At 46.7% G+C, this 16,063-nt stretch overlaps 1 protein-coding gene across 3 annotated transcripts in view; it reads left to right on the plus strand.

The window, feature by feature from the left end:
- LOC122804679 (exportin-1-like) overlaps window positions 1–16,063 on the plus strand; it is an 873,344-nt gene that overhangs the window by 603,039 nt on the left and 254,242 nt on the right. For all 3 annotated transcript variants that reach the window (XM_044074681.1, XM_044074683.1, XM_044074682.1), the window contains exon 14: window positions 88–269. In XM_044074681.1, coding sequence (XP_043930616.1) covers window positions 88–269 — 182 coding nt within the window. The remainder of the gene's footprint in view (window positions 1–87; window positions 270–16,063) is intronic.

Raw genomic sequence — 16,063 nt, forward strand, 5'->3', positions numbered from 1 at the left:
TTGTTGTTGTTATTATTATTATTATTATTACTATTATTATTATTGTTATTATAAGTATTGTTGTATTTGCTTTTTTTTTTTTTTTAGTATACATGACTCATTTGGAGTATACAGATACAGAGAGATTAATGACAGAGAAGCTCCATAAACAGGTGAACGGAACAGAGTGGTCCTGGAAAAACTTGAACACACTGTGCTGGGCCATTGGATCCATTAGTGAGGCATTGCCTGAAGAAATTGAGAGCCGGTTTATGGAAACTATCATTCAGGTATCCATTTATTTACGTATATATCGCTAGTTTTATTGACCTTTTTCATTTACAGTTAACTTTCTTTCAGCCTTTGTTCAATAACTGCACATGATTGCAGGAATTAACAACAACAAAACAACAAGGAAAGAACATGAAGTCTGATTTGCATAGTTTTATCAACTACAACCCAATCTGCTAAAAAACACAAGGACCGGGACCGACACCCTCGGCCCGCGTCCACTACCGATGCTACTCCTAAACCCTCTGCTAGTGCTCCGGTCCCTTCGGAAGTGGTAAATCCACCGCTCCAGGCCGACGACACAGCGTTAACATGACCTTCGATCTCAGAGATCTCTCCGGTGCCGGTTGTTGATTTTCTTCCGGAAACCGAAGTTCTGGATCTACCCAACACCATTTTTGTGGACAAGGTTACGCCTGCACGTGGGGCTGCTAGGCCCCCTGTATCCATGTCCATCAAGGCCTTTGCACGTGCTAAGGCCGCCAGTCAGGCCAAGGCCCATCCTAAGCCTGCTACCCAGGACCCTTCATCTGATAAGCAGATCATGTCTCTGGCTGCAGATCTTATTTCCCTTATCAGGGGGACTCAGCCTCATCTGGACAGGGGTTCTCAGCCACCTGCAGAGAAAAGGCCTAGAACTGAGCAGGCGGACGACCTCTCTTCGGATGAAGCCTCTGGGGATTCTGAGCATTCTGATACCCAAGAAGAATCCTTCCAGGCCTACGAGGACTCTGATGCTGAGGAATCAATTCCCTCTGCCTCCCCTCCAGAGGATTTCTTTTTTGGTGAAGTCCTGCATTCCATGAGGGAACATTTTCAATGGCAGGGTCAGGAATTCTCTGACTCCAGGAAAAGGCTTTGTACCTTCCTCAAGCTTCCCCAGCACAGACCTTTGGCTATTCCACCTGTTATGGATGTTTTGGATGATGTTTTCTCTGACTCCAGTGCTAACCCTGATTCTCTTCCTCCTGCTCCTGTCAAGCCGGACAGATATTATAGGGTCCCTGACACTCACAAGCACCTTTTTAAGGCCCACTCTGTGGATCTAGAAACTATTTCACAGGGCCCCAAGGGAGTGGCTACCTCCTCTGCCAAAAACCCTCTGCCAGCAGACAGAGAAGCAAGGTCCCTGGAGAGATGGGGTAAAAAAGTATATACCTCTACTACCCTATCCATGAGGTCACTTAACTGCCTTTTCCACATGTTTCAGTTCCAAGATTTTCTCCTGGATGATTTACAGAAAAAGTTAGCCTCTCTTGAGCCTATTGATAAAAAGGCATTGCAGGATTATATACATAACACTCAGCAGGTTAATAACCATTTTCTTCAGTGTGGTTATGATGCACTGGAAGCTTCATGTAGGGCAGCTATGACTGGGGCTGTGTTACGTAGACATGCTTGGTTAAAGGATCAGTCTTTGCCTGACCATGTTAAAGTAAAGTTACTTGATGCACCTTTGGAAAAACAGAAGCTTTTTGGTGCTAATGCACAAGATGTACTGAAATCCATAGAGGAAAAAGCAAAGTCAGTGCAGACAGTCAAGGATTTCCTTCAGGTTCAGCCACCTAGATTCAGCAGAAACTGGCCCTCAAAGAATTGGTCCTTCCCCGGCTCAGACAAGTTTCAAAGGGGAAAAAGCAGACGTGGCCGAGGTAGAGGGCAATACAGAGGATCTTACAGGGGCCGCCAATGGCAACCTCCAAATCAAAGAAGTGGCGCAGACAGTTCAGCTGCACCACAAGGACAATCACAATGACTTGACTTTCATACCGCCTACAAAGGTTCAAAGAGAAGCACCTTTGGGCGGAAAATTATCCTTATTCTCTCAAAACTGGCATATCTTAACCAAGGACAACTGGATTTTGGATTTGATAGACAAAAGTTACAGATTCCACTTCCACACATTACCAATAAGACAAGGCATGCCAAACCTGCCACATCATCAAAGGGCAGAGGCGCTCACTCAAGTTTCCAAGCTGTTAAGTATAAAAGCAATAGAAAGGGTTCCTCCTCAGGAGCAAGGCCAGGGATTTTATTCAAGGCTGTTCCTTGTTCCAAGAAAAGAAAACAAATGGAGACTGGACTTGTCAACTCTAAACACTTTTCTCATGGTGCCAAAGTTCAAAATGCTGACGTTGCAGCAACTCCTTCCCATGCTGGGCAAGGGGTCTTGGCTGGTCACTCTGGACCTCAAGGAGGCATACCTGCATGTCCCAATCAGACAAAGCTGCAGAAGATACCTCAGATTTCTTGCAGGGACAGAGCATTATCAATTCTCAGCATTGCCGTTTGGCTTATCTACTGCGCCCAGAGTGTTCACAAAATGCCTGGCATCAGTAGTGGCACACTGCAGACTGCAGGGGATTCAAATATACCCCTACCTGGACGACTGCCTCATACAAGCAGACAACAAACAAACCTTAAAAGAAAATTTGGACTATGTCATGCATCTACTGCAGGCCTTGGGATACACAGTCAACATTCAAAAGTCAAAACTACTGCCATCCCAACAGATTATCTTCCTAGGAGCCAAACTAGACACAGAAAACCAAATGGCCTACCTCACAGAGGAAAAGCAGCAGCATTTACTAGAGTACTTCAAAGGCCTAGCAAAACTCTCCCAGCTGACTGCAAGGAAAATCCTGCAGGCCCTGGGGTTCATGGCATCTTGCATCCTTCTGATACCTTTGGCAAGACTTTATATGAGAAAGCTGCAGTGGTATTTAAAAAACTTATGGTCTCAACACAACCATAGCCTAGAGGACATAATCCCACTTATTCCATGTCTGCAAAAGGAATTCCTATGGTGGGCTCAAGCCAGTCAGCAAAACAAAGGCATGTCTTTCAACAGACCTCAAGCAGGCCAAACGATTACAACAGACGCCTCAGACCATGGATGGGGGGCGCACATGGAGGGCAGATGCACTCAAGGTTTTTGGACGCCAAAGGAAAGGCATCTGCACATAAACCAAAAGGAGATGTTGGCAGTGATACATGCAATTGAAACTTTCGAAAAATCACTACAACAAGGGCATTTGCTAATAAGGACAGACAACACCACTGTCATGTGGTACATAAACAAGCAGGGGGGCACCCATTCTTATCCCCTCTGCAGACTAACAATGCTTCTCTGGGAAAAGTCTCTGAGCCTGAAGATACATTTACAATCCCAGTTTGTACCAGGCAAGGACAATGTACTGGCGGACCAGCTGAGCAGAAATTTTATGGATCCACACGAATGGATGCTGCACCCTCACATTTTCTCTCAACTGACGAAGACATGGGGAAGACCGGACGTAGATCTCTTTGCTTCCCACTTAAACCATCACCTGGAAAAGTTCTGCACAAGGACTCACCATCCTCTAGCCTGGAAAACGGATGCTCTCTCCTTCAGCTGGAATTCTTTGAAAATTTATGCATTCCCTCCTCTGCCTCTGCTGACCAAGGTGATACTGAAGATCAAAGCAGAACAACCAACAGGCATCTTGATAACTCCGGACTGGCCAAGGCAACACTGGTACCCATTGCTGTTGACCATAACTCGGACCAAACCATGGCCTCTGACCCTATGGCCCCTGCTCTTAACACAACACAATTACAGGACTGTACATCAAGACCTGAAAACATTACACCTGACAGCCTGGAGACTACCATGATTTCTCCACCTAGCTCTCTTTCCAAATCAGTTCAAGAGATCTTGCTGGAAGCACGCAGACCTTCCACCAGAAAAACCTATTTGGCCAAGTGGAAGAGATTCAGCATCTGGAATGCCAACAGGGGTCAGGACACAACATTACCGAGTATACCTCAGATATTAGAATACTTGGCAGAACTATTTCATACTGGACTCTCATACTCTTCATTAAAGATTCATGCCTCAGCAATCTCAGCAAGATACAACTGTGACCCTCCAGTGTTTTCACATCCTTTGCTACGACAGTTTCTAAGAGGAATAAAGAATATCAAACCTCCCAGAAGACAGCCAGTACCTGCATGGGACCTCAATTATGTGTTGGAAAAATTAACTCTTCCTCCATTTGAACCAGCAGCAACTTCAGAAATTCAATTTCTTTCATGGAAGACGGTCTTTTTATTGGCAGTCACATCTGCAAGAAGAGTTTCGGAGATTCAGGCACTCATGGCAGTGCCTCCCTTCATAATTTTTCATCAAGACAGAGTTTCTCTAAGAACAAATCCTACATTCATGCCAAAAGTTATTTCCAGGGTGTCTCTAAATCAAGCTATTCACCTGCGTGCATTCATCCCCAATCCTCAAAACAAGGGGGAAAAACTACTGCATACTTTGGACATACACAGACAACTACATTACTACTTGGACAGAACTAAGGCCACCAGAAAGTCTGACCAACTGTTTGTAGCCTATGCTGCTGGAATACAAGGAAAAGCAATCTCCAAACAAACAATTTCAAAATGGATTGGACATTGCATCAGATTCTGCTATTCATTCCATGGAAAAGGTGTTCCTGCCAATATTAGGCCACATTCCACCAGAGCTTTAGCCACTTCCACAGCTTTCCTAAGAGGAGTGGCAACAAAGGACATTCTAGAGGCTGCTACATGGAGCTCCGTGCATACATTTACCAAGCACTACATCCTGCCTTTATACTCCAGATCCCGAGCAGGCTTTGCTTCGGCAGTCCTGCAGGGGATTTTAGCTACACCAACCTTATTATAGATCCATCCACCCCCAGCTTGGCTATGGTATTCAACCCATATGTTATGACTGCAGTTGCATTCTTGAAGGACATAGTACAGTTTTGTACCTACCATAAATGTAGATGTCCGATAGATATGCAACTGCAGTCGGATTTTCCCACCCTCCTACCCCTCTGTATCCTTCTTTTTTGGGTCCCTACCCCTTATCCCATTAGCTGGGGGTATTTCCTATGGTGTATCTGTTTATTACTGTTGTGCATGTTTGGATTATTTTTATCCATTTACCAAATTTAGCCTTCCTAGGAGGGCACCTGGCATCTGGGGCAAGAAACACTGAAGAAGATGGCGTTGGCCGATGCCTTTATACTCCAGCCGTTGTGACGTCAGAGAGGAGGCGACACCAGCCGACGCCGGACCCAGACTTTGGAATTCGGCCGACCGAGGGCTGCCTGAGGCAGGACAACCCACATGTTATGACTGCAGTTGCATATCTATTGGACATCTACATTTATGGTAGGTACAAAACGGTACTTTCCCAATTACCTATTTCTTCCTCATCACACCTTAAAAATTTGCTGTCTACCTGAGGAAAAATTCTCTGGAGTCTACTTGGGTTATAAAAATAACTATGTAAAGATTTCCAAGCAAAAATCCTAAATCTTCTATATTTTCTTTTGCATATTTGGGAGACATACATATATCTTCCCATTGTTTCTTTGTGAATTGCATAACCAGTTTCTCTTCCCAATCCTTTTAATGTCATCTGATTGATTCTTATAGTTATCATCATGCAATATTTTATATGTTGTACTAGTTATTCCTTTTAAATGCAGCTTCTATTTTAGATTCTACTAAAAACTCTAGCTGTGCTGGTCTTTCATTTAGGACCCCCCCTATTTCTTTCTCTTTGCCTATACTCTATCAGTCCTTGATAGGGAAGGCAGTCTCTAACCTGCAGTCCAAATAAATTCCTGGCATATTCCCATTTTATCATCTTTCCTTCTCTAGTTATTTGCTCCCAATACCTTGGTTCCTTTACCAGTTTCCTCCAACAAATTCCAGCCCCCTGTTGTCTGCTGTCTATATTTCTAATTGCAGTCATCCCTATCGGCAGAATCTCCTTTCTGCATTCCCTTGTTGGCTTAGTTCTTAGGATACTTTCTGCTGCTTTATAGATATAATATTCTGTATGATTGTTGTTATTCTACTTAAAGACCTGCATTCAAAATCTCAATCTCTCTCCTTGTTTCTTGAAGCCCCCCCGTTTAATCATCTTCCATTTCCACTTTGAATTATAGATCTGAAGTAGTTTACTTCATGTGCTCTTCAGCCTGTGGGTTACCAATCCGAATCAGATCCGAGACGGGAGTTTCACCAGCATCTAATCCGAACTCCATGCTCCTCTCCTTACCCATAATACCCCTCCATTTCCTTCCTTCCCTCCGATCTCATTTGCCGCGGCTTTGCCTAGCATCTTGCTTGCTTACATAGCATTTTTCTCAAAACTTTTGGGGTAAGAGTGTACCTTTTTTCCTTGTATTAGGTTAATGTTTCCCTTTCCTTTCCCTCCCCTTCCTTGTGTTGCGTCGGAAAAAAAAAAGTCAGTTAGAGTTTCCTATAGGGTGTGTGTGTGTGTATATCTGTCTACAGCTGTTGTTTTATTCCTGGCTATTTTCAGACATGGCTGATCAGAAAGTGTGCAGAGAGTGGCCATAAGTTATCCCCAGTGGATGGCCACACTCTGTGCATGGTATGTTTAGGGGTTGCACATCTGTCGACCAACTGCTCTATTTGCATGGGTTTTTACCCGCACGCCTTGAAAGACCGCAAGGCCAAGCTGGTCATGAAAGGACTGTTGTCTGCTTTGGGAGTGGCTGTCCCTGCTACTACGACTGTGGTCACGGCTGTGACTGCTTCTGCTTCTTCAGCTTCCTCCTCCTCCCAGGCCAGGACTCGCCCTCATGTTCAGAGGCGTGTTGAAGGGGATTTGTCTAGGAAAAGACAAGGACAAGACTAGGAAGTGGTCCTAGGACCGGTTGAATCCATTGGGTCCTCCCCAGAAACTCCAGGCTGTTTCCAGGCCTTGTACTCCTCAGCTCCGGTTGCATAGGTTCTCACCAGAGCCGGAGGAGGCTAGACCTTCTTCCAGGGTGTCGGTACACTGACCTTCTAGGCTGGCGTCAGTGACTTTTTCTTCATTATTAGAGAATTTGTTGCAAACAAAAAGCCATTTTAATAGTTATTGTGTGTTCTGGTCTTGTATTGTGGAAAAGTTGTGTGTTTGATCATTTTTCTGTGGTATCCCACTAGCTGTTTTCCAATGGACTAGGCCCTTTTCGGTTAGAGGACCTAGCCTGTCCCCTTGCTTCCCTTGTGTTATAAACTTTACAGGTCTAAATCCATTTAAATTAGAGGTTTTAGTCCTCCCCCCTTGTGTTGTGTCTAAGGATCGCTTAAATTACAGATCTTGAGGTAGTTTGTTAGTAGTAGTTTTTTCCCGCCTTGTGACTGTTTGACCATTGGTCCTTTTTTCAGTGACTACTTGTCTTTGGTGCTGTGTTTGTTGGTTAGCTATGTCCAAAGATACTAAGGAGCACAAGCCCTCGGGCTTCAAAAAATGCTCCAGGTGCTGTTATAAAATGTCCATTACCGATGGACATTCTGTCTGTGTGTATTGTCTGGGAGCAGTCCATCTCCAGGAGTTTTGCAGTTTCTGTCATGCTTTTAGTCCAAGAGTTCTTCAGGAAAGGAAGAATAAGTTGATTTTGAAGGGACTTCTCAAACCCTCCTTCGAGGAAGGTCTGGAAACTGCTTCCAGCTCTAAGGCAAAATGTTCTAAATCTAAAAAGAGATCTCTGGCTCCATCAGTCTCCTCAGAGCCACCGGAGAAAATAGCAAAGTCTGCTTCGACATTCTCGGCTCCACTGTCCACAGGGCCGCAGGAAGTGTCAGTTGTTATGGAACCTGCGTCGGCTCCAATCATCTTGGAACCTATTTGGAGCCGATCGCCTAGCATTAGACCAGTATCACCTCCTCGCAGTTCTCAATCTCCTTCTCTATCCTCTAAATCCTCCAGGACCTTATCAGATGTGGACGTCGATAGAGTCATGCAGAGACTCCTTCAGTCACCGGTTTTGACAAAATTGTTCTCGGCTCCGACCCAGTCAGCTCCGGAGCCCATGCTTCAACCTTCTTTCAATACTTCCTCCTCCGAGCGCACCTCAGCTTCCGGAGCCGGAATGCACGGCTCCATGTGATGTCCCTAGGTCGGTTCCGACAGCCCCTCCTGGCTTATCAGTGCCGACATCAGCTCTGACCCTGTCGGTGTTGTCCACGGGATTCAGGACTCAAGATTCTTTGGTCGGACCCGAGGGAGAGACTTCAAGACACCCTTCAGTTCCTAGTCTCCCTCTTGGTGCTTCGGCTCAGGGAAGTTTGACTCCTGTCGTGGCTTCGGAGGCTGCTCGTTCCTCGGACTCAGGGGGGACAAGCCTTCGAGGCCATGTGGAGTGGGCTGGCCAGGTTTTCAGCGGCATCATGCAGATCGGTCACTCTGTCCCCTACTACACCGGTGCAGGTCTCTGACCGCCATCTATCTCTAGACAGCGGAGCCCCAAGGCCTCAGAGTACCCCCCAGGAGTGGTCCCCTTTTCTGAGGGCCCTTCAAAGCCTTTACCTGAGGAGCCACCCAGAAAGAAGATGTGCAAGAGGAAGCACATAGATTCGCAGGATGAGTCTCTCACATCAGACACCAACCTTGAGGAATCGGAGGGGTCCCCCAAGTCATCCTCTGAGGATGTTTCTTTCTCTGACATCCTAGAGATTTTGAAACAAAGAGGTGACTGGCCATCCAAAGCCCCCTCCGAGGAGGAGTTGGTCTTCCTGAAGGCCTTGGGTGCTCAGCCCTCCAACTCCTGGGTATCTCCACCCTTCGACGAGCTTCTGGATTTGGTTTGTCGGAGGGTGTGGGAAACCCCTGACTCTGTGGAACCAGTCCCCAGGGGACCCAATAAATTTTTGTCTGCTCCTCCTGATAAGGAATTTCTGTCCAAGGGAGTCCCTGTAGATGCCATGGTGGCGGCACCTGCCACTCAGAAGGAATTAGCCGTGACTTCTTCCACCGTCCATCCCCCTAACAAGGAGTCTAGGACCATGGACCGGTATGGGAAGGGTACTTTTTCTTCAGCGACCTTTACCTTACGGTCGCTGAACTACTGATCTCACTTTACATGGCTCCAGAGTGATCTCCTCAAGGAGCTTGGAGATACTGTCACGGGTAACGTTTCTGAGGTGGTGGCCCAGATGGTTAACACTCAGATGTCTACCCTCAATTCCATTGTAAACTCCTCCATGAGGCTGATTTCATATGCAGCCGAAGGAGCGAGTAGGGCAGCAAGTTCAGGAGTTGCTCTTAGGCGACAGGCCTGGATGCACCTTTGTCATTTCGCGGAGGCCTTCAAGTCTTCATTCACTGATGCCCCTTTTGATGGTTCCTCTTTGTTCAGAACCAAGGTGAAAGACACCCTCACCAGGTGCGAGCAGGAGGGAAAAGCTCTGTCTGCTGTAGGGATCCATTTTTCCATTCCCTCTAGGCCTTATCCCAAGGCCCAGAGGGGTGGCAAAATGTGGTTCAAGAAATCACAGAGGGTTTTTCCCGGTGCACAAGGTGAGCCCCCCTCCAGAGGCAGGGGCGGGAGTGGTTATTCAGGGAGACGCCACCCTAGGGGCAGAGGAGGCCCCCGCAACTCGGGAGACCACAATTCCTTTCGTGGTTCTCCCTACCGCCGCTCCTGATGGGAGTCCCGACTGTGCGTTTCTGGAGCCAGTCAGGGGTTGAATCTCATTGTACCCAGAGGCCTGGCAAGACATCACCCAGGACCAGTGGGTTCTATGAATAATTTCCGAAGAATATGTCATCCCCTTCTCGTGAGATCCCCCTCCAATTAAGAAAATCCTGGATGTTCCACCCAGTCAAAGGGATTACGCAGCTTCAGAATTTTCAAATCTGCTACAAAAAGGAGCCATCCAACATGTCCCCTCAGACCAGATCAGATTAGGGACTTACTCCAGATTCTTTTTGGTGCCGAAAAGGACAGGGGACCTGAGACCCATTTTGGATCTCAACCAATTGAACACCCACATGCAAAAGTCCAAGTTCCGAATGGTCACATTGCAGTCTGTTCTCCCATTGTTGGGAAAAGAAGTGTGGATGTGCTCCATCGACCTCAAGGATGCATACTATCCCATAAAGATGGACAGGGCATCCTGAAGTCACCTACGCTTCCGGCTGGGAGCCAGTCATTTTCAGTTTCAAGCTCTGCCCTTTGGTTTCACCACAGCCCCCAGGGTGTTTACCAAATGCATGGCAGTGGTGACTGCTCACTTGAGACATCAGGGATTCCAAGTGTTTCTGGAGCCAGTCGGGGGTCGAATCTCGTTGTACCTGGAGGCCTGGCAAGACATCACCCAGGACCAGTGGGTTCTACAAATAATTTCCGAAGAATGTGCCATCCCCTTCTCATCAGATCCCCCTCCAATCAAGAAAATCCTGGATGTTCCACCCAGTCAAAGGGATTACGCAGCATCAGAAGTTTCAAAGCTGCTACAAAAAGGAGCCATCCAATATGCCCCTTCAGACCAGATCGGATTAGGGACTTAGTCCAGATTCTTTTTGGTGCCGAAAAGGACAGGGGACCTGAGACCCATTTTGGATCTCAGCCAATTGAACACCCACGTGCAAAAGTCCAAGTTCCGAATGGTCACATTGCAGTCTATTCTTTCATTGTTGGGAAAAGAAGTGTGGATGTGCTCCATCGACCTCAAGGATACTTACTACCACATAAAGATGGACAGGGCATCCAGAAGTCACCTATGCTTCCAGCTGGGAGCCAGTCATTTTCAGTTTCAAGCCCTGCCCTTTGGTCTCACCACAGCCCCCAGGGTGTTTACCAAATGCATGGCAGTGGTGACTGCTCACTTGAGACGTCAGGGATTCCAAGTGTTTCCATATCTGGATGACTGGCTCCTTACTGCTACCACCAGGCATCTACTAATTCAGACCAGGGATGCTACTATCAACCCATGTCAACAGTTGGGCATCACATTGAACTGGGAAAAATCTGCCTTGTTGCCCTTACAACGTGTCACTTTTATAGGTGCAGAACTAGACACCGTCTTCATGCGGGCATTTCTACCATAGGAAAGAATCAGAGTCCTACAACAACAAGTTCACACCTTGCTCCCTCTGAGAAAAGTGAAGGCAAGATGGGTCCTCCAACTGTTGGGGACAATGGCTGTGACAGTTATGTTAGTTCCTTTGGCAAGGCTACATATAAGACTCCTTCAATGGCTTCTTTATGCCCAGTGGTCTCTTCAATGTCTTCCACTTTCTCATCCTATTCTACTCACAGACAGGTGCAAACAGGATCTCAGTTGGTGGCTTTGCACCGACAACCTGAATGCAGGAAAGCCCTTCGTTCCTGCGCCCCCAATTGCCACGGTGACCACGGATGCCTCCCAGATGAGGGGGGCATTATCTAGGCAGGACAGTCCAAGGCACATGGCAAGAGCATGAGATACATCTGCATATCAATGTCCTGGAGATGAGAGCTGTGCTACTAGTGTTGCAAGCACTTCAGAGTTTTCTTCCTCTCGGGACTATTGCAATCCACTCAGACAATATGTCAGTGGTGTGGCATCTGAACAAGCAGTGAGGAACCAAGTCTTATCCCCTTTGCAGAGAGGCCATGCGAGTGTGGCAGTGGGCAGTGTCTTCCCAACGTTTTCTGGTGGCAATGCACATTCCGGGGAAGTCCAATGTGATCGCAGACAGACTGAGCAGAGCTATTCTGATGCCTTACGAGTGGTCCCTGAACTGTCAAGTTGTGGAACAGATCTTCCGTAGGTGGGATCAGCCTTGCTGCGACCTTTTTGCCAGCCCCCTCAATGCCCAATGTAGCAGCTACTTCACGTTGATACCCCCTCAAGGGGAGTCACCCAAGGTCACTCTAGTCCATGATTGGCCCTCCGGTCTACTATATATCTTCCCTCCTGTCCCCTTGCTGTCAAAGGTAATTCAGAAAGCGCAATCCTTGGGAAGCAGAATGATTCTGATTGCCCCACACTGGCCTCGTCAAATTTGGTTTCCCTTTCTCCATCCCTATCTCATGGACGCTCCTTGGATTCTGCACCCACAACCAGACTTACTTACACACATGTCAGGACAGCTCCATCCCTCTCTTCGGACCCTCAGGTTGACAGCCTGGCTACTCCACTTCCATCATTAGTTAGGCTTCATCATTTCTCACTGGAGGTAGTTCATATTTTATCTTCCTCTCATAAGCCCTCCACCAGGAAGATTTATTACAGTAAATGGAAGAGGTTCTCAATCTGGGCGCATACCAAAATGATTGACCCTTACACAGCCCCAATTTCATCTGTATTGGAGATGTTCATCGTGCATACAGCTGCAGTCATTACAGATGGATTCTCCTGCCGTCAGGCGGGTCCTCGGTCGGCAGAATTCCAAAGTCTTGGCCCGTCGTCGGTTGTTGTCGCTTTCTTTCCTGACGTCAGTGTGACAGGGGTATATAAGACACAGCTGATGCCATTTTCTCCAGTCTTTTTTGCTGCGCGGTGCCCGAAGCAGAAGCAGTTCGCAAGTGCCAGTCGGCCAGCTCCTGAAATTACGAAAATTTGGAAACCGAAGTCTTCTTTAAAGCTATGTACCCCGTTGGGGAAACTTTTCTTGCCTCAGACCGATGTCAGACAAAGTTAACAATTGTATTTCTTGTGGGAAGCAAATACCGCATAAGGATTTCCATTCCCTCTGTATACCTTGCTTAGGCCCAGACCACGACGTCTCGGGCTGTCGCTTTTGTGCTACTTTCAATAAACACACTATTAAGCGTCGGGCAGAGTTCGCCTAGCACTTTTTCGGTAAAGATTTTAATTATAAGATGTCGTCGGAGACTCCGACTACTGTTTTGTCCAAAAAACGCAAGGACAAAGACCGACACACGAGGTCCGCGGTCTCCACCGACACCACGCCAAAACTGGCTACACGTGGTCCGGTTCTCAGTGAGGCGCCTACGCAGCCCCTGACTACCGACTACCCTTCTCTGGCGGTGTCATCTGTAACCGAGACCGCAGGTTCCTCGGCCCACACCTTGACTTCAGCTACTGAAGCCACTGTGAGTGTTGAGCCTCTTAATGTGGACAGGTCCACTTCCACCCATGGTGTCTTCAGACCTTCTTCTTCCTTTTCCATAAAGGCCTTTACGAAGTCAAAATCAGCCATGCATTCCAAGAGGCCTGTTGCACAGGGCCCATCTCCAGGCCCCATGCCTAAAAAACAGATGCTCAAAATGGCTGAGGATTTAATTACTCTTATCAGGGGTTCCCAGCCCCCTCCGGACAAGAGACCCAGAGTGGAGGAAGATTCTCCCTCTTCTGACCAGAGCTCCATTATTTCAGAACATTCTGATGTGGAGGAGCATTCGTACTCCCCTTTTGAAGATTCTGATGCAGAACAGTCTATTCCTTCTGTATCCCCCCCCAGAGGATTTTTCATTCTGGGAAACCTTGCATACCTTGAGGGAACACTTCCATTGGGAAGGCCAAGATTTCTCAGATTCCAAGAAAAGGCTTAGGGAATTTCTTTTGCTACCTCAGCACAGACCTCTGGCAATACCTCCTGTCTTGGACATACTTGATGATGTCTACTCGGAGGCTTGTATTAACCCGGATTCCCTGCCTCCCACCCCAGTCAAGCCTGATAGGTACTACAGAGTTCCTAACTCACACCAATTCCTTTACAAAAGCCACAATGCAGACCCTGAAACCATTTCTCAAGGCCCCAAGGGAATGAAGGCCTCTGCTGCTAAGAATCCATTACCTTCCGAGAGAGAGTCTAGATCCTTAGAAAGGTGGGGAAAAAAGGTATATACCTCAGCCACCCTAGCCATGAGGGCCTTAAATTGTCAGTTCCATATGCTTAAATATCAGCAGTTTCTGTTATCACAATTAAAGAATAAAATGTCACAACCTGAACAACCAGATTTAAAGGAGTTGCAGGATATGATACATAGTGCAGAACAAGGGTAAACACACCTTACAATGTGGCTATGATGCTCTAGAAGCCTCAAGTAGAGCTGCTGTTACAGGATCAGTCATTCGTAGGCATGCCTGGCTTAGGGAACAAACCTTGCCTGACCATGTTAAAGCTAAACTATTAGATGCTCCTTTACAAAAGGAAGTATTATTTGGTACTAATGCTGAGGAGATTCTATGAAAAATGGAAGAAAAAGCTAAATCTATGCAAACAGTAAAGGCTTTTCTACAGGTTCAACCACCACGTTTTAGCAGAAATTGGCCTTCAAAAAACTGGTCCTTTCCAGCCACGGACAAGCCCCAAAGAGGTAGATACAGGCGCACAAGGGGCAGAGGACAATCTCAAGGATCATATAGAGGCAGACAATGGCAATCTCCAGCACCAAGAGGTGGTGAAGACAGTGCACAACAATACAGGAAACAAACCCAATGACTTTCCCCTTTGCATGCCAAGCAAGGCTCAGGTGGCAGCACCCTTGGGAGGAAAGCTGGCATTATTTTCAGAAAATTGGCATATTGTCACAAAAGACAAATGGATCCTGGACATTATAAACAGAGGCTACAGATTTCAGTTTTACACTCTTCCAAAAATGAGAGGCATGCCGAACCTGCCACACAATCAAAGGGCAGAGGCTCAAATACAAATTTCAAAGCTCATGGGCATGAAAGCTATTCAAGAGGTACCTACTCACGAACAAGGTCAAGGTTTTTACTCAAGACTATTCCTGCTACCAAGGAAGGGAACCGATTGGAGACCCATTTTGGACTTATCCATCCTAAACACATTTCTACTCGTACCAAAATTCAAGATGTTCACCTTACAGCAGCTTCTTCCCATGCTGGGCAAGGAGTCTTGGCTGGTAACATTGGACCTCAAGGAGGCATACCTGCATGTCCCAATCAGACAAAGTTGCAGAAGATACCTCAGATTTCTTGCAGGTTCAATCCACTATCAATTCTCTGCATTGCCCGTTGGCTTATCTATTGCGCCCAGAGTATTCACGAAATGCCTGGCATCAGTAATTGCCTACTGCAGACTTCAGGAGATACAAATTTACCCTTATTTGGATGATTGCCTGATCCAGGCGGACAGCAAATTCTTACTTCTGAAACATCTGGCTTATGTAACACGGTTATTGAATTACCTGGGATACACAGTCAACAAAGAGAAATCCAGGCTAACACCATCTCAGAATATAATTTTCCTGGGTGCCAACTTGGACACAAACACCCAGATGGCTTATCTTACACCAGAAAAACAGGGGCAACTAACTCAGTACTTCAAGACACTAGCAAAGTGTACCAGGCTAACTGCAAGGAAAATCCTGCAGGCTCTGGGATTCATGGCATCTTGCATTCTTCTAATCCCATATGCAAAGTTGCATATGAGGAAACTTCAATGGTACCTAAAGAACCTATGGTCTCAACACAGCCACAGTTTGGAAACAGTAATACCACTAATTCCATGTTTGCAAAAGGAATTTCAATGGTGGGCCCTAGCATGCCAAACAAACACAGGTCTACCATTCTGCAAGCCTCAAGCAAATCAAGTCATCACAACAGACGCCTCAGACTACACCTGGGGGGCACACATGACGGACAGGTGCATCCAGGGCAAGTGGTCCCAAAAGGAAAAGCATCTTCACATCAATCAAAAGGAGATGCTAGCAGTGATAAATGCAATTACAGCTTTCAAAGACCTTTTGCATCCAGGACAGTTATTGATAAGAACAGACAACACCACAGTAATGTGGTACATAAACAAACAAGGAGGAACACATTCATACCCCCTGTGCAGGCTGGCCATGTCACTTGGGAACTTGGCTCTGGAATGTCAAATCGAACTTCAAGCACAGTACCTGCCAGGTTTGGAAAACACGTTGGCAGACAATCTAAGCAGAAATATGACAGATCCGCACGAATGGAAGTTGCACCCTCAAGTCTTTACAAAAATAATCCAAGCGTGGGGAAGGCCAGACATAGATCTCTTTGCCTCCACAAGAAT

This window comes from Protopterus annectens, chromosome 6.part0 (genome assembly GCF_019279795.1).
Source record: "Protopterus annectens isolate FY-2018-M chromosome 6.part0, PAN1.0, whole genome shotgun sequence".
Lineage (NCBI taxonomy): Eukaryota > Metazoa > Chordata > Ceratodontiformes > Protopteridae > Protopterus > Protopterus annectens.